Genomic DNA, 27,813 nt, shown 5'->3' on the forward strand with positions numbered 1-27,813 from the left:
ATAACCAGAATTACTCTCATACATTCATTGTAGGAACCCTCTCATTTCATTTTGAGCTTTTTGAGGTATTGTATAGCCTTACATGGTTTGATGGTGGAATTTCAAATGCAAGCCAAATGCTCTTGTAGTGTGTAGTGCTTCGACACAAGCTTATGAGGTACGATACATATCATCATCACTTTCCTGAGTTTTCAAATAGAGGACATCAAAACAAATAATGGTAGGATTTTACAATTATGTGAAACACTGTGAATTACTACTGAAACGATATTTTAACAGCAATTACATAGTAATTTATTCTTTAGATTGAAGTCACATTGTAAAATATCTGTTTTTGTAATTTCATCTATAGTGGAGAGGCTAGTACAGAGACCATATTCACCTTAAGTTTCGCAGAAAAACAAGTTCCCCCAAAAAAGTATGTCAGTGTTTTTGTAATTAAAGGATTTACACATACATAAAACCTGTGTAAGGTTATGAAGCCCAACTGAAACGATGCCAATAAATTTAATTTAGCTCAAATTAACCACAACTGTTCACAGAGAGCACGAAACAGACACAGCTGTAGAACACTAATGGAAAAGAGAAAGCAAGTTTTTTGTCTCATTTTAAAGCTTTTTTTTATATTAGCACGTCACCAATGAAGATTGTGAGGCAAAAAGGAAAAAAAAAAACTTAAACAGCACCACCTCAGGCACTTGATAGCAACTAAATCTCAAGATCAGCAGAATAGTATGTATATATATTTATATATATATATGTATATACAAAACGGGGGCATCTTCCTCCAAGTTGTTTGAGTTTTAGTCAGCCGTATAAAGCATTTAGTTAACTTTAACCAATGTGTGATGTCCAGACTGTCATCTTCTGTCTAAAGCCTTCAAGGACAATCCCTTTGCTGTATATAGTATGTTCATGTCACCACGGTGTGTTATTTTTCTTATTCACTGAAGGCCAAACACTTATTTGTATTCAACTACTAGGTTTAAAGAAATTGTGTTTGATGAGTCTCTTTCATTGACTACAACCAAACATTTTATTCCACTCAGTGTACATGTCAAGTTCTTTTTGTGATATGCTGGGCTGGAATTTGCAAAACACATTGTCAAAGTCTTGGTAGGAGACCGGTCTCATCTGAGTGGGGTGGATGGATGACAGGTCAGTGCCAGGAATGCCATGGAGAGGACCTACTATAGCCTCTTGACACAGCTGAGCCACGTCCAGTCCAGAAAAGCCCTCTGTCCTCTGAACCAATAGTGACATCTCTTTGTCACTGAGACAGTAGTTGTGCTGTGAAAGCAGTTGGCTGATTATCTGGTGTCGTGCTGTCCCATCAGGCAAGGGGATGAGCAGTCGCTTGGCAAAGTACCTCCGTAGGGACTCTGGGATCTCTTCAGGCTTATTGGTGGAGCAGACCACGAGGACATGGTCCTCAGTGGAGGTCAGAATACTGTCAAGCTGCATGAGGAGCTCAGCCTTTAGGCGATTCACCGGGCTCTCCTCGCTGAGCTGGGCTGACAGCAGCAGGTCCACCTCTCTGATGAACACCACAGCTGGCTGACGACACCGCGCCACCAGGAAAGAAGCTTGGATGATCTTGTCCCCTTCCCCTAGCCACTTAGTCACCAGAGCCGAGCTGCTGAGTCGCAAGAAGGCAGCCCCGAGCTGGCTGGCCATGCAGTGGGCTAGCATTGTTCTACCAGTTCCCTGAGGTCCAAATAAAAGGAGGCTCCGAGGTAATGTGGCAAGTCCACTAAACATATCTGGCCTTAAAATGGGCCATAGTATCTCCTCTTTGATGGCAGCTTTGGCCATATCCAGACCCGCAATGTCGCTCCAGTCCACTGGAGGACCCTGCTGAAGGATTTCTGTGGTTACCATCTCCACCAGGTTGGAGTCACTGTTCTTCAGTTGTTCCTCTGCAGCATGGATGGACGAGGTAGCTGCACCGATGTCGGGCCCTGTTAGGGAGTGAGAGAGGTGCTGTCTGTGCTCTTCAGTTTGCTCGCTCATGATGGGGGATCCAAACTTGCTGTAGGGCTCGCCAGTTCTGAGATCACCCACAGAGCTTTTGGTTGATCCATAGGATGGAGGAGTTAGTGCTCTGCCAGAGTGCGCAATAAATTTTCTCTGTTGATCCGAGGACATTGGCTGTTTGGTTGGCTTAAACGCTAAAGACGATGCCTCTGAATTTCTGTCGAAGCCATTGCCCCTGTTTGATTCTGAGTCTGTTATTCTGTACATTGGGCTCTGTGAGGAGCGCTGTTGGTTGTAGTTGAAATTACCATAGCTAGAGTCCATATCTCCATGTCCACTCATGTAGAAAGCTTTTCGTTTTAATGAGTTGGATGTGCTGCCATTCAAAGGTGTTGGTGCAATTGGTGTATGATTATGGGACTGGTAGGTGTAGCCGGGCAGGGTCGAGGGAGGGATTGGTGTAGGAGCTGCAATACCGGATGGCAGATAAGCAGAAGGAGGGGGTGCTCCCCCAGGGCTATAACCAGGGCCCACAGCAGTCTGAGAAGGATACCCTGTTGGAGGATAATTGTAGTTGGGAAGGTTTGGAGACCCGGCGTTGTAGCTCGGCACTAAGGTAGGGGGAGGAGGTGGGGGCGGTGGTTGTAAGAGCCCTGCACTGTGCAAAGGAGAGGGGTGCGGGGAGGGGAGGGCCGGGGTACTCTGGCCGCTGTAGCTAGAATGCAGGTAGGAGCCGTTGTAGCTGGCAGTATATTCCTGAGAGGGGAGGCCCGAGTGGAGAGTAGTGGCTGTGTGGCTCCCACAGTTACTGCTAGAATAGCTGGGCTCAGACAAGCTGCTGGCCACCCCCGGGGAGCTACCGATGCTAGCCGACACATCTGTAGGGGGTAGGGCAGCTGTCATTCCAGCTTTGCTCACAGATATAACATCTGGAGCACAGTTCATTGGGTAAATCCCCTCCTGCCAGGACTCATTCTCTGACTTTCGTCCATTCATGAGTCCAGTGGTGCTATCAGAGTAGGAACACAGCAGGGCTCTCTCATTTGGGCCCTCTAGGATCCCAGAGTACTTCTCTGCATATTTCTTGAGCAGATTTGAGGCAGTCAGTGCAGAGATGTCATCATTTGCCCACGCATACTGGTACGTTCGCTGTAAGTGCCCCCGGTAGGCCTCTACTTTGTGTGCCGGCGAGCGGGTAGTTGATGAGATGTCAAAGTGTTGTTCTGCCCATTGTGTGTGCTCTGGGGTCCACTGCATCTTTAGACCTAGATATTCCGCATAAGGAGGAAACATGTCAGAGTAAGTATTAAATCATGGTTAATCATCTAAAAATAGTACTCTGATATTTCAAAATGGTCTTTCATAATCAAAGTCAATAATGCATGAATTACTCTGAACTGTTTGGGTGAAAATAAGGTGGGAACTGAGGAAAAAAAGCATGAAAATATTCTGAAATAATTAAGGAAAAAATGTTTCAGAAATGTTTAAAGTCATTTGCACTAAATGCGGCAAACAGACAACAGTAACAGACACACACTGTGGTCAGTATGAGGAGATGGGACCCAACACCTGGTTTGCGTGGTATAATCCACCCAACGCAGAGCAGAATGACACAGACATTGCAGGTCAGTCTATAATCCAACTCTCATCTGAGGCATTCTGAGACAGTTTCAAATCTGCTTGGAGGAGAGCAGCAAAGCAATCTTCCTTGGCAGCGCTCTGTTGCTTTCATCACACAAACCCCTCAGCCCAGCATGAATTACATCCACATCCAGTCTGCCTACTGCTTCCTAGTCCACAGAGTGAGGGAGTGAAGGGAAAAAAAACATGCTTCACTTGTCTTTTTCTCCGCAGCATCTCTCAGCCAATCTGCAAATAAAATGTTTTACACATGCTGCCATCTTTTACTCTGTTTGGGATTATCAGAAGATATACTATAGCCCTAAAGAATGTAGACTATTAGAGAGATTAAAGCTAGAAACAATCAGAAATAGTGCGCAGATCCTCACACATCTTACTTCAACACTAATCTGACCAAAAGCTACAAGGAGAGACAAGAGGAGTCGCATTTATCCAAACTTTCCCTGCCTGTTACAATGGTCCATAGCTAATCAGGCACTGCAGTCCTATACTTTATAAGAGGTTAAATCCATATCACAGGATTTAGGCAACAAACAGCCACTGTCCAGAGGCAGATTACAAACGCAGTGTTTGTCTGCGGATTCCCTTCTGACTCCCTCCCAGCTATTTGCCCACCCACCACACTAGACACCAGGAGCTAATTAGCAGGATGATGCTGCACTAATTGTGTTAATTTACAAGGTTTTAGTCAAAGAGATCCATGCTATGGCTTGCATGGTTGTCAACCATCCAAGCTAATGATTAAGAAAAAACCCCGGAGGCAAAAAGCCCAGGCAGACAGATATGGTGGCCATACTGTGCTCGAACACGAAGGTTCACCAACCTACAGAAACTAGATTGTGAAAACAAAGTGTATTATCACAGGGGACAGTGACACACATGATTACAAATATAATAAAACGTCTTACATACAAATCAAAACCTAATTTATTTGGAATGTGCATGAAGTGAAAATGTATGAATGACACCTTTGAGAATAACAGCAGTGTCACTGACTACTGCGTTAGACCCATGTGCATCTACTTTGACTGAAGTATTAGTCACCCACTACATTCTAGGTCAGCTGTTATGTTAGGTTTGTAGGTGGGTGCAATGCAGAAGTAAGACTTCTGAAGTGGATTTTTTCCCCCCAGTGCAGCTTGTCCCTCTTGTTATATCTGAATTTAAATACCCTTTTTAAACAAACTGTTGAATTTTTTCCATAATATTTCTGAGAAAAATGTTCCTTTCAAAACAAACAAAACAGCATTTGGGTGACTAGCAACTAGTGCTGCGCTGTCTGCTGAAAAATCTCAGCCATTCAGAGCATTTACCGACACTATAAGTATCAGGATAATGGTTTTTGTAAAATCATTCAGTAGAGTTCATTAACACTCAAGGCACATTTTGTCAATAACAAAATTGCACACAGCTTATTGAGTGAGATTCTTCTATTACTGTTAATCCTCTCTGAACAATGTGCCACTTTGGACAATCAAAGGAGTGCTACTCACAAAGTGTACTTGAGATCTTTGAGCATCAGGTATTTTATAAAATGGAAACCATCCAAGATGATTATCTAAATACAGCACACGGCTAAAAACAGAGTGAGAAAGACTTGAATTGACTTCATATAAAAAGTAATTTATCTCTGAAATTTGGATTTGTGGAGCATTTTCTCTTCTAAGGGAAAAAGGTCTATTTTATGAATGCAGAAACCTACACAGAGAAATGCATGGAGAGGAGGATGAGCCGTGTACAATAAAAAAAGGAGTTTTACGTACAACAGCAATAACACAATGAGCATCATCATAATTTGTTGTGTGTAAAATGTTTCAGTGCATCAACCAGTTTTCTCTTAATGAGATATTTATAAGGCACTAAGACATTAAGTAGTTTGGTTTAGACAAAGGTTAGATAGTAAATGCATCCAATGCACATAAACACTAACACATAAATAGACACAAATGCACCCACGTGCACACACAAGCAGTGCATTAGCATAATGATCTCGTACTTTGGCATTACGGTAAAACGGTTGTCCTTTATTCCACCTGCCTGGATATTCAAATACAACATCCACAGGTCCCTTTGTCTTTCTTTGAAATGGTATAATTACAGAGCGCTCCATTAGTGGAATGTTTTCAGATAGCCTCGGGGCTGCAGCTCAAATTCCACTGATCAGCCACCAACAAATCCAGCCTTTGTTGGACTATTGTGTTTGTCAATTCAGAGATCTGAATAATCCCCTAGGGTAAATTTTGAGGTGGTGGTAACATAAGAAAATGATCCTTTAGTATTTCTTGCTGCGACATTTAATTTATTGAATGGAATTTTGTGTTTCTTAGAGGTGGCATATTTGGTCAAATTTGAGATTAATGTGAGAAAACATGTTCATTTTAACAGCACAAAATTCTAAAGAATCACCACTGGGATCAAAAGTGACAACTTATGTTATCATAATTTTTATAGATGATCTCACACTCATTGGATAAAAGAGGACCAGGTGGAGGAAAAATGCGTTTGACATGTGATGCCATGGCGTTATGCTACGCTATGGTGTATAATTTCTGGTTCAGTGATCATCGTCGATGAAACAGAGATGCTGACCTTTTTGGGTACTATTAATCTGGTAGCCTAGGCCGTTTTTTAAGCAAACAAGAGTGGGCCTCCACTCTGTCCATCCAATTTCCCAGTGCGTAAATTGGACCGCCGCTTGCACAATTCTCTATTCATTACTGTGCTGCTGAAAGGAAGCACAGAGGTGGCAGAGCGGTTTTCTTTTCCTCTTTCTGTGTGTGTGTGTGTGTGTGTGTGTGTGTGAGTGAGTGTATGCGAAACAGAGAGAGAGAGAGAGAGAGAGAGAGAGAGAGAGAGAGCGAGAGCAAAATGCCTTCCAGGAGGATTCCCAAGCATAAAGAGCTGGACTTTCCTTCGTCTTTTTTGGTTTGGGGGAGGGGAAGGTGGGAGGGTTGAGGGAGAGGGGGAGGGAAGTGAAAGCTGTCGTAATTGAAACGTGGCCTAATCAGACTCATTACCATTTTTACCAATTTGCACCACCAAAGATGCTTATTAGGTAACTGTGTTTAATAAGCCGCTCTTTAGAAAACTAACTGTAATGAGCTCTTTAAAGTCAGACTTGAGCGTGATTATTCACTGGAAGTGTTTTGCAGAGCTGAAGCAGACTGGTACATTTAGACATGTACAATGTCATAATTAAGCTGCACAAACTCTGCACTCCACACCACACAATAGTCCCAGCTGAGGCAGCAGACATGCTGAAAAGTATTTATAATTACTGATCATTACAAGCCTGGGATTTTCATCGCGGGACGTAAACATAATTATGGGAGCTTTTGCTTTTATTCTGTGCACACAGACCACTCTACTTGACAAGCGTGCAAATATTGCAGACAGACAGTAATTACGTTTATAAATAAAAACAAGCTCATATTCATATTCAAATTCATTGGAGATATTCTAAGTAGGGGTGGGGCAAAACATCCTAATACAATGTGAAATGGTAATCGGTACGGCTACAGAGTCTCATTCATCTCACATATCAAGTTAAGACTATTTAAACTCAATTTAGAGCTCCATGTGGCAGTAATTCCAATCTTTAGACGGCAGGGTGCCATTTAACCCCTCATTTAGAGAAGATATGTCTTCCTCAGTCACCGTCTTTTCCAGGGCTACTGCCCATACATTTCACAGTCTGACCACCCATGGCAGCAAATTACTACATGTCTCCACACCATCAAAGTCCACCGATCCCAGTAGATTCGATACTAATCCGAACACAAAAGGTGGAAAATGACCATGCAAGCATGCACTTACAGTGTGTTTATTGTAGTTGATTTGCCAGTCAGGCAGACAACTTCTTGCAACAGAACCTCTCTTTATAATCAGAATAATACTTATGATCGTACAGGACACAACCTGAACTGTGCAGTCCATTGTGACAGAGCTGATATCACAATTTAGAAAGCACTGATTTGTGTGTCATTTAAGGCAGCGTTCCTTATGCTTAAAAACCATGTTACCTGTAGCCAGTATTTGTGACTACCATGTATTACTAAAAAAACACGCCATACCTCAAACAAACTGAAAAAATAACACTTAAGACATCAATAAGGCTGATGATTATATTGACTGACAATGAATCACATTAAATCAATCTTATTAAATACAAGATAAAAGATTAAAGATCTCATATATTAGATGTGAGATAATAATAATGGTAAGATTTTGTATTTCCAGTGAGCTTTTGGTTCAAATTAATCCAATAACGCATGTAATTAACCATGTTGTCAGTGGAGAGTCAAATATTAATCACAAGAGCATACAACAATACATATTCAGTCTAACAATGACACAAATGTATTCACTGAACAACGTTAGAAATATAATAAACAGCAGCAGCAACTATGGGTGGGGCATATTTTACTAAATAAATGACCATTTCCAGTTGTGGTCACGGTGACAAAACTGGGTACTTCAAGCCAAAACATTATGATGTTGAACTGAGTGGCTCTCTGAGCTAAAATCTAACCTACGTAACTACAGTGTTGTCACAGCATAAAATAGACAACCGAATTGTAAAGAAACCAGAAGTTTCAACATATCTGCAACAAGTGCAACATTTAATTTTAAAATATGAAACTTACAAAATTAACATAGGGGGCATAAAGATTTAAGATATGAGACACACAAATGTAACATATCACTGGTTTGCGCAAAAATACTAAATATTCTGGTGGCTGATGGCTCTGCACAGGTATTCACACAAAACAATCACACTTAGATTACTCAACACATTATGCTTATGACAAGATTACTAGATCTTACAATATACTGTATTTGGTGTTTTTAAAGTAGACAGCTGTGTTGGTTGGTGTCTACTGAGCATTTAGTACAACTGATTTTCAGAGAGCCATCAGTCTTCTTCTACACCTATGCCATCTCATAAATGTAAATGCTAAATGCTTAATTATCTAGTGCATCTACTGCACCACCAGTATGACTGCAAGAAATGTTCAAACAGGTAGCATATTGTTTCATATAAAACAATAAACACCTAAATTGAAGAGTTTGAATATAGTTATGACAACAGTCATAACTTCTTGTGTCTATTTCTGAGGCTGCATCCAAGTTGTATACTAAATCATTATTAAACACTGAACACTTCTCTCACACGATTGTTTTTCAAACATTCAGTTACTGTAGAAATGTCACCCACCATAGTAATTTTTCTTGTTTGCAACATACATACTCTATATAAGGCTAATCTACAGTATACACATTGATATTTATGGAGTAAATAACAAGTTCTGTGTATTAGCCATGATGGGGAAGTGTCCTGATATGATCATATAGATAAAAGAAGGGTGGTTTCTGCAGCGGTTTAGCTTTTTGAAAAACGATTAACTGAAATCAGTTTGTCAGTTAAACTTTAAAAATAAATCAAATGATCAAAATCATTACTTCATTAGCTCATCATCTCTCTCCATAGCTGCAACCAAACTGTATGCCATAAGCCAGCAAGACGATCTAATGCCACATGGTTCCAGCTCTAAATAAAAGTGCAAATCCTCATTAAACCTATTTTATCTGGAACTACTGTAAATGTAGACTTACAGTTTCAATTATGCATGTCCTGTGTTTGTGTTGTACACAAGATGGTGGTTATGAAAAAAGATCAAGAAAGCTGGCTGCTCTTATGGTCAGTCTAAAGACTCCTAAAAATGTATATAAATATGTAGTATGTACAGAGCGGCACAATATTTTAACAGCAGCTGCAAGAGCTCGTAACAGAATAAAACTGTTTGCTGGCACAACACTGTTGATGATTTGAATAATTCATCTGAAATGTATTGAGAAGATGTAAATGTTCCCACTCAGAAATCATTTCATAATTTAACTGAACAAATGCCCACTTTAAATTTTAGATTACAGTTAAAGTAGTACATCTTTAAAAGAGATAGAATAAAACACATAAGTGAGTACTCTGTGAATGTTATGGTATTCTGAGGGTTGATAAAATTCTGTGGAGTAGGGACGGGAGAAGGTAATACACAGAGAAAGTCCTAAAGCTATATTGCAATAAATATGGGCACAGATGACGCGCAAGCCAGGAGCACCACAAAGGTGTTTATGCTTAATGTGTTGTATGGTGCAGTATTCTTCGAAAGGCCAGGAAGTGTACAAACAAAATATTCTGTAAAGAAGTCAAAGGGTGTTACCAGGAGAGCGCCTTAGAATATGCAACCCATGCAACCCTTAAATGCCATATGCCAATCTCATATGTATCAAAGATTTGTGGACTTTATCCGCAATATACAATCTCTGTAAGAGAAGTAAAATATTTGGATCAACTAATGTCTTGTAATGTCACAAAGGTTGAAAGGTTGAATATTCTGAGAACAGTTTCATTCAGCTGGCAAAATATTTACTTAAATGTAGTCTCAAAGAATTGGAAAAGCTGCAATCACATGACCAATGCCTAGGAAGTAGTAGTGAAACTTTTTAAAGATTAGTTTTTTGACATTTTTGCCTTTATTAGATAAAACAGAGTTATAGCGTGAAAGGGGGAGAGAGAGGGGATGACATGCAGCAAAGGGCCGTGAGTTGGAATTGAACGCACGGCCACTGCAGCAAGGACACTGCCTTCATATATGGGGCGCTAGCATTATCCACTAAGCCACTGGACGCCCTGTAGTGAAACTTTGTGCAGAGGCAGGTTAGGAAGGTGAATGGGTCAAACAATACAGGACTTTCCCCCAAGAGACCGGTGTTCAGAAGCATAGAAACCAAATGAATTTTGAGTTATTTTAAGATGTGTCATCACAAATTTCCTCTTACATTAAGTTTGTACTGTCATACATTTGTCATTTGTTAGATGTCGTACAAACCATCGTATGTAAATTTTGTAAGACATCATATGTTTTTTGTGACAGTCAGTACGTCTGAAAAGCCCCTCACACACAGCTGCGCCAAGTAAAGCAAGGGCTTTACACAAAATGACACCATTTTTGGCTCACTCACCCTTTTACCAGGGACACAACAGCAAGCACAAACCTTAAGTTTTAGCCACCGCTTTGCCCATTCTGCAGCTGAAAATATTTTCCAGAATATTAACTATATAATCCTTGTTTGCATGATTTTGACAATTATGTAGCTTTAAATAAAAGAATGAAATTATACATTTGTGCCTTTGTTTTTTTAGCTTTACATCTTCACTAGGAATAAATGGGCTTGGGGCTGAGTGGTATAGACAGAGTATGGACACATCAGGTCAGTCACCAGAAGAAAATATTAGTACTGGACATTTCTGCTAACCAAAAATATGCTATCAGCCATATTCATTTGCATATTATCTATGTTTCATAAATGACATAATATATAACCTAACTTTTTAAATGGACGGTGTATCACCTAAGTGAGAAACCTGCCAAGCTGCAGACCACTGCACTGTGGAGACAATGCTGTGTTCTCAAAAAAAAAAAAACTTATGCACCAAACATGAGCATTTTGTAGCGATCTGTGGCTATTTTTCCAGCGTCTTTGCAGGCACAAAAAGAGGTTTTTTAAGACATTACTGTTTTTTCTGCCGGGACTGTGTCCCTCTAAAACTGGATACTTTAAGGCAAATATGATCTTTTTCTAAAACCTAACCAAGTGTTTTTTGTGCCTAAAAGTAACCACACATTAACCACACTGAAACATAAATTTGCAACGAATTTGCTACATAATAACATGCATATGTAACTATTCATAGATTGCAGAAATGATCAGTGCCAACATTTTTTTTCATCAGTTGGGTATGGCAAAGTAGTGAGTTACAAACTAAAACTATTGGCCTTGGTCTTTCCTTAGAAATTGTTGACAGTAACAAAAACATTTGTACATGAGCAGCAGTTTTTTCCTTTATATTCAAAGAATACACAGATTATTTATATTTCAATGTTACATCCATTCTATTATTTTTTCAAGATTCCACAACCTTTTTGTTCAATCTATTGAGCAGCTACCACAGCATAAGAATAATGTATTGATTTATTAAACATAAGCATCTTGGTTGTTTTTAGAGACAGCAATATCATTTCAGCCAACTACTGTTACTGCCATAAAGATAAGACACCATATATGGCAAACTTCACAGAGATTCTCAGTGAATGTAAACAGATGTTGAAATCTTCAGTTTGATAATGCATTCTTTGTTACATACCCTGGAAAGTCTCGAGTCCCCTGGGGTTTCTGGGCTGAGCTAATGATAAACTCTATTGGCTTGAGGGGAACATGTATTTCTCATTTTTTTCCCCCTGTAATACAGTAAATCGTGAAGTTGAGAGATACTCTGAGCTGTGATTTCTCTGTCTCAGTGATGCTAATTAAACCATGACTCTTCAGGCCAAGAAGCCCCCGAGGCTACATCTTCCATTACTACCCTAAGTATAGCTAAATCCACACACATGCTAAACTAACAGCTCTCCACTCACAAGTAGAACTTGTACACTGAATAAAACTAAGACAATTATAGGAGACAGGCTTCATAGTGTTCTGTAGTGCATAATACTGATGAATACTCAAATGGCTTGTTAGTTAAAAGAACATGGTCGTTGAATTCGAGCACTTGGTGAAACTTGCTTAACTATAGAGCACATGTACAGTAGAGGCGGTGGTTTTTGCAAGCCTCTATGAACTTGGCTACTCTGCCTCTCTAGGGATCACTTACACACTTCAAAAGAGAAGAGAGGCAGATTGTGACCTTGCTACATGAAGGCTCATTGACCAAAAGCTACTCACTAACATCTTCATTCCCCAAAGTCCTGTTACACTGAGGAAGACTCAAATCAAAGAGGCACAGACCAGTCCAGAAAAAAACGCAAACAGGAGAAATTTTTGGTAAGGTTTTGCAAAAAATTGCATTTAGCACATTTTGACTTCTGTGAGGTAGCGGTGTAATGGCACCAGGGGCCAGTCATCTGATTTACAAACCAACAGGCCAAGCCCCAGTTGGAAATTAACAGATTATCTTGTTCACTGGTCCGATGCACAACTGTGATTACTTCACACTTCCAACCATTAGACTTTACAGCCATGTTAACCTGGTTAAAACAGAAAGGAAATCGTGTTGTAAAAAATCTCATTCTTCACAGTGTGATCTTATAAGAATGATTTTTCTTTAGCTACACAGCTGGTGGCATTATTTCAACCTTGTTGAACTGTTGCTCTGCTTAAAGTCTTTAGTTAAAAAAGATCTGCCAGTTGCTATTAAAAAATGTTTAAGCTATTGTATACAACAAAATAGAGCAACACATACTGATTAAATGGGTGACATCAATATAAAGAATGGAAGAAATCTATTATTTACTCTGTGGCAGAAACATCACACACAACGCAACAGGAAAGGACATTTAGGCCTAATTTGTTTGAATGAGTCTGAACTCATTCCTCGAATTTACACAGAAATTAATGCAAATGCACTTGTGGAGTTAAAAAGCGAAATCTGTTTTGGTTCACAAGGAATGCCAGGGCCATCTGTTGTTCTATTTATCGTTTCCTACACATTAAACTGATTAAAAGTTCAAATGGAACTATAATTGAAAATACCCAAGTGAACAGAAAAGGATGTTTGCCTGTAACCACTGCCAGCTTTTTCGGCGAAGCATTCTGAAGCATTCTGCGGTATCGACTGCAAGTCTCAAAGAAGGTCACTTCTCCAACACAGGCCAGACAAAAGGTGAAATGAGACAACTGAAGCAATCTTAGGTCAATATGAAATAGAAATCTCTCAGCTATGCTGTAATAAAGTTACTGAAGTGCAGTAGTGAAGCCATAAAGGGGAACTTTTACAAGGAAAGAGCTGTCTAGGAGATTGGTTCGCCCACTGGCAAACAATGGCTTGTGAGAGCTAAGGTGGCATGGTCAGTACTGTACCATGGAGCTGAATTCAAGCATTGGCTTTCACAAGTATGTTTAGGATTTTAGTGTTACATAGGTTTATGAATGTGACAAAATATTTGCTATCCTATTAAATTGGAAATATTCTTAAATTTACCTTAAATAAGTTTTAAAGCGTTGAAATGAGAATATCACTTTTATATTATCTGCAATGACTCGTTTCAACATTTAATCTCAGTCGTGAGATCCCCATGTGTTTTTATGGCTGCACTATCAAAGCAAATTAGATGCTAATGTTTTATTTTAGTTTTTTTGTGCAGCATTTTATACATATTTATTGTATAATTTAGCAAAATATGTTGGCTATTTTGATTTTGATGGGTTTGTGAAGAGGTATAACATAAACATCAAACTAATTCACTACATCGAAAAAAATAAATAAATGCAGAAAGCAGAATTCCCTGTTTCCTGATATACAGGGGGTGTGAACCTACAGTGTTTTTCTCTGATGAGTACACAGTGTACTATTATGTTGTCATTACAGTGATAGTTACAAGTTGTGCCACAAGCTGTTGCACAGAATGCTATCTCATAAAGATCTCACGAAATAAACTCTGAGATAAGATTTTTCTTCTGTGGTTTAAAAATACGAAACAGTCAAAAAAAATATATTGAAACCTCATTAGAAAAGTAAAGCTACGACTAAACTTCATATCAAATCAAATATCTGAACTCATCTTATTGTCGCCTTACTTCCAAGTGTAACATTATGGGTTTGGCTCTATGTTATTTTTTTCAACAACATTTTTATATCAAATTTACATTTATGGTGTGACTGTATTATAGGATTTTTTTTTCAGGTATTTTTGTATTTCTGTTCCTTTCTCTAATTAGGTTTCTTAACTTAACTGCTTAGTTCTTAATTACACTGCAACATAATCACTTATGTTAAGTGACAACATCTCTTTCAGGTAATGAAATGGAGGTGGTTACGGAGGATGGTGGGTGTACAAAGTGCAGGACTTTGGCGCCACAGCCTGCATTCTCAAGGTTAGGGAAAGACTGTGATTTTGGTTAAATGTTAACAAAAATTTGAATAATCAAAAAATAATGCTGTGGTCACTGTGACTGGATACTGCATTGGAATATTGCCTGTTTTGACAACTGAAGTATAATGTTCATGAACATTTTACTGATACCTTGGATCCACATTTTTGCGTCTTGCCAGATTCGTTAATTAGGGTCATTTTCTTCGTATGTTCATAGAAAACATAATTTGCCCATCATTACATATTCCTCAAATAGATATTTCCTGTTTCACATTAGTTGTATATAAACGTTATTTCTCTGAGACAGGGCCAAAATAACTGATATTAATTTCATGCTTTGAAGCTTTGAAGGCTAAAAAAATCAATAATACTTGAAAATGGCAACTTATGCCATGGATGGCAAGAATTTCGGAGAAACATGCTTTATTAAAACTGCAGACTACGGTATGTCCATACTTTTAACAACTTTAAAGACACAAAATGAAACACGGAAAGAGGTTAGGAGAGGAAAGATGGTTAAACACACTGACCGAAGACTAATGTAGTGCTCGATATCCTTATCTAAATTTACAAACTTTTTTGTTCTAAAAACTAACCAATCAAACAAGTTTTCCGAGCACTATTAATCAAAAAAATATCATTATCGCAATAAGGCCAAGTGCAATATTCAAACTGAAGGAACTGCAACTGTTTAAAAAAAGGCAAACTGTGCCATTACATATCATTATGAATGAAGCACTGTGATACTGCACAAATTCCCAAACAACCAATCATATTCCAGACCTAAGACAAAATACTTGTTTGGTAGAGACAGGAGCAAAATCACATCAATTTAATTTTTTTCCCTGTGAAAATTAAATGCGGAAATTACCATTTCCACTAAAATCATGACACATCACAATCTGTCATAATAATCACAATATGATTTTTTTTGCATGTTGTGTAGCCCTACTCCACACTACAACTCAGACCCATAATTTAAATTATACACAAATATTTCTCTTTTGCTTAAACTGTTACACAATAGTTCAGTATGCATGTTGTAACAGGGTAATACTATGATTGTTTCAGCTGTATCATTTGGATTAATGCCTCGGAATAAGAGCTGTCATTGAAAACGACTGTAAAGCTCTGTGAGGCAGGTGGATGAGAGAGTGGCAGCCTTCAAAGAGTTCAGCGCTTTGACAGAAACAAGGCAAGAAAGCAAGGAGGCCTGTGCGATGGTAATTATTCCAGAATATGTCTTAATAGATTATGAAATGAAGGAAAGAAAAAAAGGTTAATGTCTGGCACAAAGCAATTGTGAAAAACAGATGAGATAATTAATAGAAATGGAGAGGTAGGCATTTCAAATGCGTCTACATGCTCTTTGTTTAACTGACACATTTCTGCTGTTATAAATCAGTTTCTCTGGTAAGTTGGAAATGAAATTTACACCACAATACAGAAATGAGAATAAACACACACAGCAAACCCCACATTTCATTAAGTCGACCTCAATACGCAGTTTAAAGCAATGATTGTTCTACATTGTGCTGCATTTGCATGTACAGAGTTCAACCAATTAAAAGCTAATTAATTAGACACAATTCTATTAAGAAACAAATCCCACTCATCAATATACACAACCTAGGGTCAGCCATTGCTCAAATGTGAATTGGCTCGTTGCACCACATGGACTAGAGAATAGCACAATAGCACTATTGGAGCTCACAATAAACAGTCTGGCACGGATATATTTGTTAGAGCACGAACTCATCAGTGCTGATAGATTTTACTTCCCTGGAAAGATAGCGGGACCAGGAGGTGTCACTTGGACATGCAGCTCTCTCTCAAATTAAAATCACTTTTAAGGAAAAGGTCAGGTGTTCACTATCACAACTCACAAATGCTCTCATGTGACTGTAAACACAATACGGCAGTCATACTGTACTCTGGTTATCAGATCAAATGTTTATCGATGGTAACAATATGCACCATCAATATATTCTTTATTGTCTCTTATGGAAATCATGCTAAAAAAATGTCTGCCTGTAATTCTTCATTCATGCTATGTTGTTAGATTTATGACGTTATGAGCCCTGCACAGCTTTTCCACAACAAAAAAACTAAATTCAAACACTCAAAACTTGACCACCCTGACCCATAGGTGCTGCATAATAGTGCTTAAAATCAAGAAAAAATAGAATTTAACACAACAGCGTAGGTTTCATTTCAATAATGGAGGGACAAATATGAAGATGTGGAGATTCTTTGCCAAAAATTGTGAATGTAAAACACTTAATTTTCTGTAGTGTGGAGGATTTTCATGCAGCAATTTGTGCCTTTTCTCCATCAATTTGGTGTGCATCAGTTTTTGTTAAAATAAAAGCCCCCCACTACTTTCACATTTTTCTTGGATGGGACAAATACACATGTTCTGAATACTGAGGGGGACATGTCCCATGCATCCCCCATGAAATCTGCACCAGCAGCCAAATTTACACATTAAGTTGTATTGTATCTTTCAATTTAAGTCTGCATTTCACTCTAATTGGTGGCCTTTCATCGTACCCTGCCAAGCTGACTATTGTCTGCCTTTTTAGGTAACACTATTGTAAATGAGTATGCACTAAGAAAAAAAACAATTTTGGTGTGTTCATGTTGTGTTTTATTGCTTTAATAAGCCAAATTTCACTGCCTGTTCACTCGGGCAAAAATAATTCAATTTATGGCCATTAAGGTGGGAATTTAAACCACCACCAGCTACTGAAACAACTATAGATTCAACATCCAATTCACATTTTATAATACCAAAAACAGTTATGACATATACTGTATTTGTTACACGCAAACAGAGCGAGTAAAAAAGATGCTTTTCATGACAAAAAAGCATAATAGTAGAAGTGCTTCATGGCCTATGATTACAAGGCTTGAAATCTTTAATAAGAGCGTGCTTGATTTTTCACACTGGTTGAACGTCTATCTTCCATGTGCCAGCTTTCCGTCCATTACAATGAGAGCTTAAAAGAGGAAAGTAGGCAAACGGCCTGCTGGCTGAAACATCCAATAAAGAAAAAAAAAAACAACTACTCCACAGTTTAGTTGCTATGTTTTGCCTCTCTTACAGGTTATGTGCATACTGTTAAATAAATCTGCCTCTGGCTAATGCGAGTTCCCTTGATGAATTGTGAACGGCCGACAGTGAGGAGTCTACTGGTCCACTTTGTACAAGGCAATTCGTACAGCCTTGCTCATTTGGGTATGCATGAAATAACAATATCCTACTGGGAGCGTTCTGAGTTTCAAACATTTGGGGTCAACTACACGAGCAGATTCCACATGTGCAGCCCGTGGCCACTGAGGTCTGGAATCTACCTCCCTCCTGGCTGGGTGACGTTGCATGTTCTATTTCCAGACCGCGGGTTGAAGTGAGGCTGCAGGGAGTGTAACACTGACCCACATGACCTGTGACCTAGAAAAGCTGCCTGAAGCTCTGCACACTAAAAACTCCTCACTCCTTTGCTACAGCCTTTCAAAGGCAAACAAAACCTTTGCGCATAGCATGTGTCTTTTCATGCCAAATGATTTGCATCCTTTTTATTCACATCTTTGACTTGTTGTCAATGTATTCCATGCTGTTGTGCAGCCTGATGCTCGCTCTCTGAAGTCTCAAGTGGGAAGAGAGAAAGGAAGCCGAAGAGGCAAAAACTGCTTTACTTTCAGGCCCTGTGTCTACAGGCCACATGTCTCCAGTCATCTGTCACTAGTTTACATACATACTATGACACTTCCTCTCTCTGTGGGAACCCGTTGTCACCACTTGGCCGCCAGCAGAGGCTGACTGGGTGCTAGATGGGTCTCCCCCAGGTACCTCTAGGGAGCCACATTAGGCCTAACTGACAGACTGACAGGAACGCGCAGACACACACATACAGTTCGTCCCTCGCCCAGGCACTCACTCCTCCTACAGTACGCCAGCTCACATGCTCCCCAGGCATGGCACACTTTGCATAAAGCAGTGACTTTGCTCTACATCATTTTTTTTTTCAGACACAAAATTATTTTTCACCCCTCTAGCCTCTCCATGCTACATGGAAGTTTTGAAATGAATAATGGAAACAACAGAGCTGAAGACTCATGGGATCCATTTAAAGATGTGGGAGAGGCGATGCAGTCAGGGTTTGGACTGCAGAAACATCACGCTCCAAGTAAATGAATCTACTATTGTTCTGTGCAGTATAGAAATGCTGCTATAAACCGTGTGCAGGCGTATAAAAGCCAACATTGACATAATGTTAATGCATTTTCCTTTAAATCAGGGTGAAAAATAGAACAATAAAAATATACTTTTTTATTTCACCCTTGGAAAGACACAATCTGTGGCCAAACTGGCAAGAACCAGCTAAAAATTCTCCACTTCTTATTTCTGCAGATGTAATACGAGACTAAACACTGGAATCACACCTTTTTAACCACAACATCAGCTCTTTAGTGCACACAACATCCTAGACAGCACAATCGGACAAGTGGCTTGATTTCCCTTTGTTAAAGTGGGAGTTTATACTATGTTTAGCTTTTCTCAGCGAAACCTTCGTTTGGTATTTCCACCTTGCCTCCCCAGATACTTGGAGTGGAAGCGAGCGAGTGAGCGTGGGGCAGTCCGCTGTAACAGCTATTTTAGACCATGCAAAGTCAACACGACTCCCTGAGGTGATTTCCTGATAATGAACACAAAAGAAGTGTCAGCCCTCATAAAGCACTGTGATGATGCTCAACTCTTGAGCGCTCTTTTTTTTCCACTCTTATTTTTCTGATTTAAATTAATCTAATTCCGTGCGGACTCTAAGAGGGACTGTCAAATAGGCCACACGTCAGGCAACAAGACTTCTAGTAACTATTCACTTATACACCCTGCAAGCAGAAAAAAACAGAAACGTCTTTCTGAATTTAAATGGTCTACATGCATTGATACACCAGTAACATTTTCTTATCGTTTCATATTTTTTTGTCCACGTTATGGGTTTACTTTCACTCCTGACAGCTACCTTGAAGAAAACAAATTTGTGGTTCATGCAGGTAACTAATAAAGCACTTTACACCCTAATAAGCCCTTACAACACATAACATGACTGGCTATCCCAAAAATATCCAGTCACCCTGCCTCACTTCTGCGCATGCTGCTGTGGTCACGTCACAGTGTCACTGCAGACACCCGCTGCCTCGCCGCAGCCTGACACCTTAAACCTTTATGGCAGCATATACTCACCCCTCTATCCCCTCTCCCCTTCCCCTCCGCTCACCCCCCTCCTCTCCACACCATCAGGCAGACCTCAACCCATCCTCTCCCCGTCCCTGGCACTCAAGGCCCCCTCTGCCAGCACCTGGCACGACGCCAACCTGTCAGCCACCCGGCTCCACTGAGGATGAATGAATCGCTGATAACTTTTGCTAAAAAACCACTGATAGCTCACATCTCGTCTGATCATCGTTTCAGTTAATTGTCTCAAATATCAATTTGAGACAATTAGCATGGGAGGTGATGAATGGGACAATGAAAACAGTCGATTAACATTTATATCCAAAGCAAATCCTTGCATGCTCTTGAATATAAATATCAAAGTTAATTCAGGCGTTACTTCGATGAATTAGTACGCTGTTATATTGTCGTGCAATGACAAAATAAAATGAATGATATACAGCCTTATTCTGTGGGACAAATTTATTCAATTTCTTTTTTTCTTACAGTAACATATTTTATCTCTCATTAAATTTAGAACGAGCTACATTTTTGTCGAATCAAAGCGGCGGGATCACAGCCTCCCTGTGTTATCATAATTAAGGGGTTATATTGATTAAGACAGGTCAGCATCAAGACAAATTTGAGAGTTTGAATTCTAAAAAAGTACACTTCAGACACTTCGATTTACATATAATGAAGCGGACAAAAGTGGTGTGGTGAAGAAAGTACTTAAAGGTTCTGTCATTGCATTGGGTTTTCAGTCCAGATAGAATAGCGGCCTCGATTGCCAGATTAGTCAGACAGTTTTTGTGAGAACACAAGAGGAATTTCAATACAGCAAAAATATTGAGTTTTCTCTTATCCTCTTGTGAAAGGCTTGCTGCTCTCTCACAATACAAAACTCCCCAACAGCACGCAATAAAAAAAGAAAACACCTTGGAAGAAGGACAGGAAAAAACACCTCTCTTCACCAAGGTTATTCAATGATAAGCAACAGTACTCAGGCACACAATGACAGCTCAAAGTGCCAGCTATATTCAAAAACCATGGAACTGTAGATTTTGTTAATCATAGTCCTTGGGGGTTGAATATTCACTGCATGAGAGTAACAATAAATAATCTGGTCAAAGACATAATTTAAAGATATGGAAGCAGATTCATTCATAATGTCACATGATTAGTGGATAAATAACATGTTCATACTATCTGCCGTTTACTGCCACTCCATACACACTTTGTACATAACGCGTCCTACAAATGACGCTCTCAGCCACCATTAATCATTGTAAGGGGATGTAAAGAAGGCCAATAAGACAAGAACTGTGGAATTTTTTTTTTGCAAGATGCACACTTAGATCCAGGCAACACTCTGAACTAACAATAAGAAAACCTCCAATCTTTATGGCCACTACAAAAAAAAAAAAAAAAAAAAATCAAGAGTTTAGCATGTCTAATTAAAATGTAAACAGTGTAATGAGGACATCAGTGATTTAGGCAAACGTCTCTCTGGCTGCCACTGGGGGTATGATAATTACAGAGGCAAATCTATGAATGCACATGAATCTCCTACAAGTCCAGATTAAAAGCCTTAGTGCTAAACCTAGTTTAGTACACCTGGGAATTGTCTATTCTAGCCAATCCCCAACAGGCGCGGAGCTGCCTCGTCTCCTTATGAGTGCAAAGACACCTCATGCGAAGGAGATGAAACAAAGCCTGTGTTTCAATGTGTTGGGGAAATGAGGAGAACAATGTGTTAAAAGCAACAAATGCCACACTCCATGTAAATAATATTCCTGGCCTGTATGGCCTGAATAAAGCAGCCTTACAACATGACTTATGGATGTGTAGCTGCTATAATCAGTCATTTGGGAAACCGCAAGCACATTGTGCATTATGGTATGGATCATAAAAACATCACTGGATGTGGATGTTTATAAAAAAAAAAAAAAAAAAAGAAAAAAGAAATAAACCGAGAACACGGTATTGCGTCTGCCCTCAAACTGGTTCTAGAAAAAAATGCACGAAAAAAAACAGACATGAACACTCACAATCACATACAAAGACGTGCACTTGCATATAATCCTTTAAAAACATTTAAATGATAAAATATGTGCCACAACACAACCAGAGAAACCTTTGTAAGCAATGTAAGACAAAATGTCCACTATAATATGCAATCTGTGTTGTTTTATCTGCTAGAATCAGTTAAACTAAACTGGAGGTATTTTGTTTGAATTACAGGAACAAATAACACGACAGGCCTGCAGCTAGCAGATATATGAAGGGTTAGTACAAGCAGCCAATGGTAGGCACATGCATTTTAGAAAATGTCCATGCCATATGCTGTCACTCAGAGGGAAAAAAACACAAGTCTGAGCAGACAGTCGCTGTGTCTAAATGAGATGGTAGGAGGAGGAGGAGGAGGAGGAGGGGGAGGATGGGGGAGAGAAAGGGAGGATGTCAAGGATTCATGGTCCTTCATCTTTGCAGTAGAGCAAACACGTCCCTCAGTATAGCAACAGACAGCTGCCTCCACTTTCTAATGCAGTCCAACTTAGATCACTGCAAGAATTGTCAGCGTAGAGAGAAACACACAAAGATAACATAGCAAGCTGCCATGAGGGAAACGACGGAGAGATGTGGATAGAAGAGAGGGAGACGGCGAGAGAGAAAGAGAGGGGAGGGAGGGAGGAAGACGTGGAATATTTAGAAGAAAGACTGGAGTTTTTTGTCCCTTCTGCTAGCGTCTCTCACTCTGTTGGGGACTCCCTCGCTTTTTATATGAAAAGACACCACTTAACATATTTGCTTAAAGATGACAATCCTGCACTGATCTCATCCAATACAGTCGTTTGGCTGAGTGAGATTTCTTGTAGTTACTGACAAATAGATCCATCTGTAAAGATTAATATTTCATCAATTTACAGACAGTGCTGCAGACATCCCAGGGGGTGTTTACACAGAGTCAGCTCAAGGTATTCAGGAGCTGGATTTAATTCTCATCATTAGTGCACATATAAAGTGTCTGTCCTGTCATATGCCGCCTCCCTGTAATAATGGTTTACAGGGAGGCTGTCAATTTTAGCGATCACATCACTAATAGTGCTGCACACTTCAGATTATGGACAGAGCATTTAGAGCAGCTAAACTGCTTCACACAGACACATTAAGTAATGAATCAAGAATATACTGTTGTGGTCAAAACAGCAGGCAACACAAACATTACATTTGTGAAGATCTGATTTGATGTACGTATTCCAGTTAGTACACAAAAAATTAATAGCAGCTTATTTTTCTATTTTTATAAGTTTGAATTTTTTTCTAGAAATTTAAAGGCTACTTTGAAAATGTGTTTGTTTTTTACATAAATCTGTCTGACAACATTAAATCTTCCTTTGTCTGTATAACACAACTAAAAATAACAAGTATATTTATCCATTCTCGTGTCAGTGGGACATCTGTGGACGTAATTATTAACTAATTATTTACTTCATACAACTTCTTGTTATTATTTACAGTCACTTCTCAAAGTGTGAACATGTGTGACACTCGGTAAAGAGGGTGATGAAAACAGGAGGGTCAGCATCTGTCGTCAAATCCATCTCAGAGATCCACATCAAGCGACAGCTTAGATTGCTATCATAAGTGCTATCCTATCAGAAATAAACAGAGCTGTCAGCTCCTCTCCATGCACACCCGAGGTGTCCGGGGTTAAATAAGGACCTGCAAGAATCACCTAACACGCTGCAGGAGCTCAGACATGGAACCCTTCCACACTAAATATCCTCAGGTTGTAATTGATAGTTAAGATATTTAAGATAAAAAATGTGAGAGAATTGATTTGTTATAAGGATACTTTATATTTTTTGTCCAGATAAAACTACTGTTGTACCATATTTTTACAATAACTTCCAATAAAATTAATTGTGATCATACTGTAACACGAAAACATGCATTATTGTGATTTTTAGATGTCCTCAATTGCTATTGAGATTCCAAATATAAAATGGTAACTACCTTAAAACATATTTTCCGAAGGGTATTTCTGAATGTGAGTACATGAAAACTTTAGATACAGATTTAAATATCATTAATTGCTCCACATTATCTGCCACCCTGCTTTATCTGTTTCTGAGCAGTTCAAATCTAAGTTCTTTTGTAACAAAAATACCCACCACACACAAGGGGGGTCTAAATATGAAACACATAAAAATCCGACCAACAAATTTAATACCCACTTTACAAAAACACATTACAACCAAACACTCAAACATAATGAATGTGGTAGTAATGTACATTTTTTTCCCTCCACTGAGTGACGGATGGTGCAATGCTGTTATTTTTTTGAAGAGGAATGAAAACATACTTCAGTTCACTGCTGATGATGTTAATTTCCTCTCAAAGGAAAACATGCAAATGAAATGTGTGAACACAATTAAGTAAATTGTTCTATGGAGGTGGGAAAGGTTCGCTTAGGACAAAGTGTTTGCGAAAGAGAGACAGCACACAACTTGTTACACCTCATGACTTTGTATCCAGGCTCACATCCATTTACTGGATTGCCACAAACCATTTCCACTGGAACACGAAATAACAACTATCTCTGAAGCTGTCTTTCGACTCATTTGTGAGAAAATCTATTTTAAGTTCCGCTCAATTGGTATACGGTGTGACATGTGGATAATAGAAAGTACACCACAACTTCCTAAATGAAGACAAGATGACTTATCCTAAAAGTCAATCTATATCATATAGTTGTTTTTGAATTACCTATGCAATAGTAATATTGTCAACATACTTAATCATTGCTGCAAATTACAGAGAATTACAGATATTTTTTATTGTACTTGATTTTGCATCATCCTTCATAATTGAAATGACTAAACATAAGATTTAGTTTATCTGTGATGCAGCTGGTATTAGATGATAATTGTGACGCTACATGTATTGTTCTATGCAGTTTTCCTACAAACAGCAAGGGATTTCACTGGAGGTAATCATTTTCCAAATGTTTACAAGAAATCCTGGGCTGCAGCCATCATTAATTTTTAGAATATATGACATTTTAAAGATGTCATGATGATATATCCTATACACTTAATATTTAATTTATGGCAAATAAATTACATAATAGCAGACTATTTATCCACATGAGAAAATGTTAAAAATAAAAAGTCATTTGAAATTTAATCTCTTAAAGAAAAATTTGCAACACTTCTGGATAAATTAACATCTAAAAAATATGTATAATGTTAGAGTGATGCATGCAAAAATATAAAGGCAGTGAAATGAGAATGAAAAAGTTAAACTGCACATAAAGAATGCCAGTAACCAAATTAAAATGGGGGCAAATTCTTTAACCTTCACAAGATACTTTGAGCCTAATTGATAATGCCACTTGTATGAAATTAATCACATTACTCTGCACTAGCTCATTTAATACTATTGTTATTATCTAAATTAAGTAAACTTTTGAAGATGAACCAAACATGCACAAAGACAAAATGCATTGCTGCACCAACAGCATCTTTTCACATATGACAAATATGAAATAATGACAATAATATTAATGATAATTCCAAAAAATGAACATACCATAAATACTGGTGCTAGTGATCATGTCTTCAAGCCTAAAAACAAGAGGAGAGGGGGAAAAACAGCAGAAACGGAATTTTCACGAGAAGGAATTCCAAAGGTTGCTTCTCATTACAGGCACTTTTTTTCCTCAGCTATCGGATTTCACAAGTTTTTGAAAAACGCACGGTCCCTTGTTCGTTCCTCAGGTATTCATTTAGGTCGTGTAATTAAGGACAAACCAAAGGGAAACGGAACATGCGACATAAAATAAAATAAAAACAGCCCTGGACGGAGACGCAGAAACAGGCACGGCTGGAGCCTGTCACTTCTTGCGCGAGTTGAAACGAGAGAATAGGAAGCATGTGAGAGACTGTAGATGACATAAAACACACATTCTTCATGCCGCCTATTAGAGGAAGAGGCTAAACCAGCGTGATGCCCCCCTCCCTTTACTTTTAAAATAGATTACTTGCCAGCAGTTGTCCCACTAAGAGCGCAATGACAACCCATCTATTAACCTCCCGCCTGCGGTTATCGCGGCAAGTTTTATTCAGGCTGACATGCAAAAACTTCTCGTTGTAGTAAAGTTATTTAAGAGGCTGCTTACGGACCTATTTGCAACCATCTCCTAAAACTACGGAGTGGAAAAACATCAATTGCAAACTCGCTCTAATCCCGCAACTTTACAGCGTTTATTTAATGTTTCCTGCAGCGATGACAAGTCGTTTGTGTAAAGGCAGATTGCACAGACTGCAGTTCTGTGATGCGCGACACAGTCTCTCCGCGAGCGTTTGCGCGTACAGGGGCTGCTCCGTTTCTCTTTTTAATTGTCAACATCGCTGATAGGCAGGATAAGACTTACCTGTGTAGGTGCCAGGGCAGCGTCAGGGTTTATAGTACCATCGATCCGGTGAGTGCGCAGATGAATGGCTCGCGGAGGTTAAGCGCGGCTGCTCGCGATTTGAAACCATTCCAAGTTAGTGAGGGGAAGACTGACCACAGCCTCTGCCATGTTGGAATTCCAAACCCTGGACAGCTGCTCCGCTGACTGAAGGCAGCACGCTGCACACTGCGCATGATCTGTGCGGCGGGAGCCAAATTCAAAGAGAATCAACCTTAATAAGCGGCACTTCACGACCAGCCTATCATGACAACATCATGCTATAGGCTGCTTGATGCATTAACTGTTTAATTGTACTGTCTGCACGCAGTACTGCGGGACTGCTTTCTCCTGCCCTGTGCTGTATAGCCCATCTGCACCGCTTGGCACGAACTGAGGTGCATCATGTGAATATTACTGAACGTGACAGCATTTAGTTGAATTGCGTTTTACTGTTGAGTGTTACCAATGCTCTGTAGATCTGTAAAAAAATATATTTTACTATGTTCATTGACTGCTTATATGTGCCTATTTTAATTTCGTCTGCTTGGCCAGGACCTGCTCTAGAGTCAAATTCAAGGACTTAAGAGCACTAATTTTTATTTTCAAGGATGATATTGTTTTCTCCAGAACCATCTGCTGAATATTTAGTATGCTGAAAATATTATTATTGCATAGGTTATTTAAAAAACAAACAAACTATATGATGTAGAATGACTTTCAGGATAACTCACCTTGTCTTCATCTAGGGAAGTTCAGTTATATTCAATACAAAAACTGGAGGGCATTTTGAAAGACATGCAGATACCTTTTCATCTAGGCTATATGTCACACTGTTGCAAAAAAATGTGCAAATTTATAAACAGAGTAAACACATGCCACCAGGGTCTAAAATCAATTTATGATTAACTAACTGCTGCTTATTTACTACAAAATTTCAGCTAAAAATAGACACTAATGCCGTCTCCGGTATGAGTGTTTTGGAAGCTTGCTAAACATCCTGGTGCCGACTACTCACTGGGGTTAACCATCAACATCGACACCATGGCACTGACACAGCATTAGCAAAAATTGCAACCATGGCCTTTCAAAACAATTGTCTTAAACATTTTATAAAATTACTCATCATTCTGTTCTCCTCTTACAGGGACTTTTACAGGGGCCAAGTTAGAAAATGTCTGATTTTTAAGGTACTCAAGGTATTACATTTCTGCGTGTTGAATTCAGGTACTTAAAGCATCTCAAGCACCTTGTATGAACCCTGTCTTGCCATAGGGGACATTAGAGTTGCATATTTGTCTGAGGCAACAAAATCTAAAGCAACTGTTTTGACATATGGCAATACATAATTGGCTTTCTGGCCAAGAGTTAAATTAAATGTTATTAGCCGGCTAGCCTATCTTGGAATAAAAACCAGTGACTCTTGCTATAAAAGAAATGGAGACAGCCTCCAGGTCTGAAAAGCGATGTCTGAATGCAGATTTGCCTTGAAACTGCATTCTTTGTAATGGCCAGCAGGGGGCAACCTCACTGGTTATACAAAAAAAGGTCTGATTGTATAGAACTTCATGAGAAAATGACATTGC

At 39.1% G+C, this 27,813-nt stretch overlaps 1 protein-coding gene across 1 annotated transcript; it reads right to left on the reverse strand.

Annotated features, from left to right (window-relative positions):
- Positions 1 to 780: 780 nt before the first annotated feature.
- Positions 781 to 26,339, reverse strand: fign (fidgetin). Its single transcript, XM_042495166.1, has 3 exons — positions 26,210 to 26,339; positions 25,366 to 25,400; positions 781 to 3,242 (listed from the first exon to the last, which is right to left on the reverse strand). Exons 2-3 carry the CDS (start codon positions 25,388 to 25,390, stop codon positions 1,015 to 1,017), a joined length of 2,253 nt encoding a protein of 750 aa, XP_042351100.1. The 5' UTR covers positions 25,391 to 25,400; positions 26,210 to 26,339; the 3' UTR covers positions 781 to 1,014.
- Positions 26,340 to 27,813: the final 1,474 nt, after the last annotated feature.

This window comes from Plectropomus leopardus, chromosome 10 (genome assembly GCF_008729295.1).
Source record: "Plectropomus leopardus isolate mb chromosome 10, YSFRI_Pleo_2.0, whole genome shotgun sequence".
In the NCBI taxonomy this organism is placed as follows: Eukaryota; Metazoa; Chordata; class Actinopteri; order Perciformes; family Serranidae; genus Plectropomus; species Plectropomus leopardus.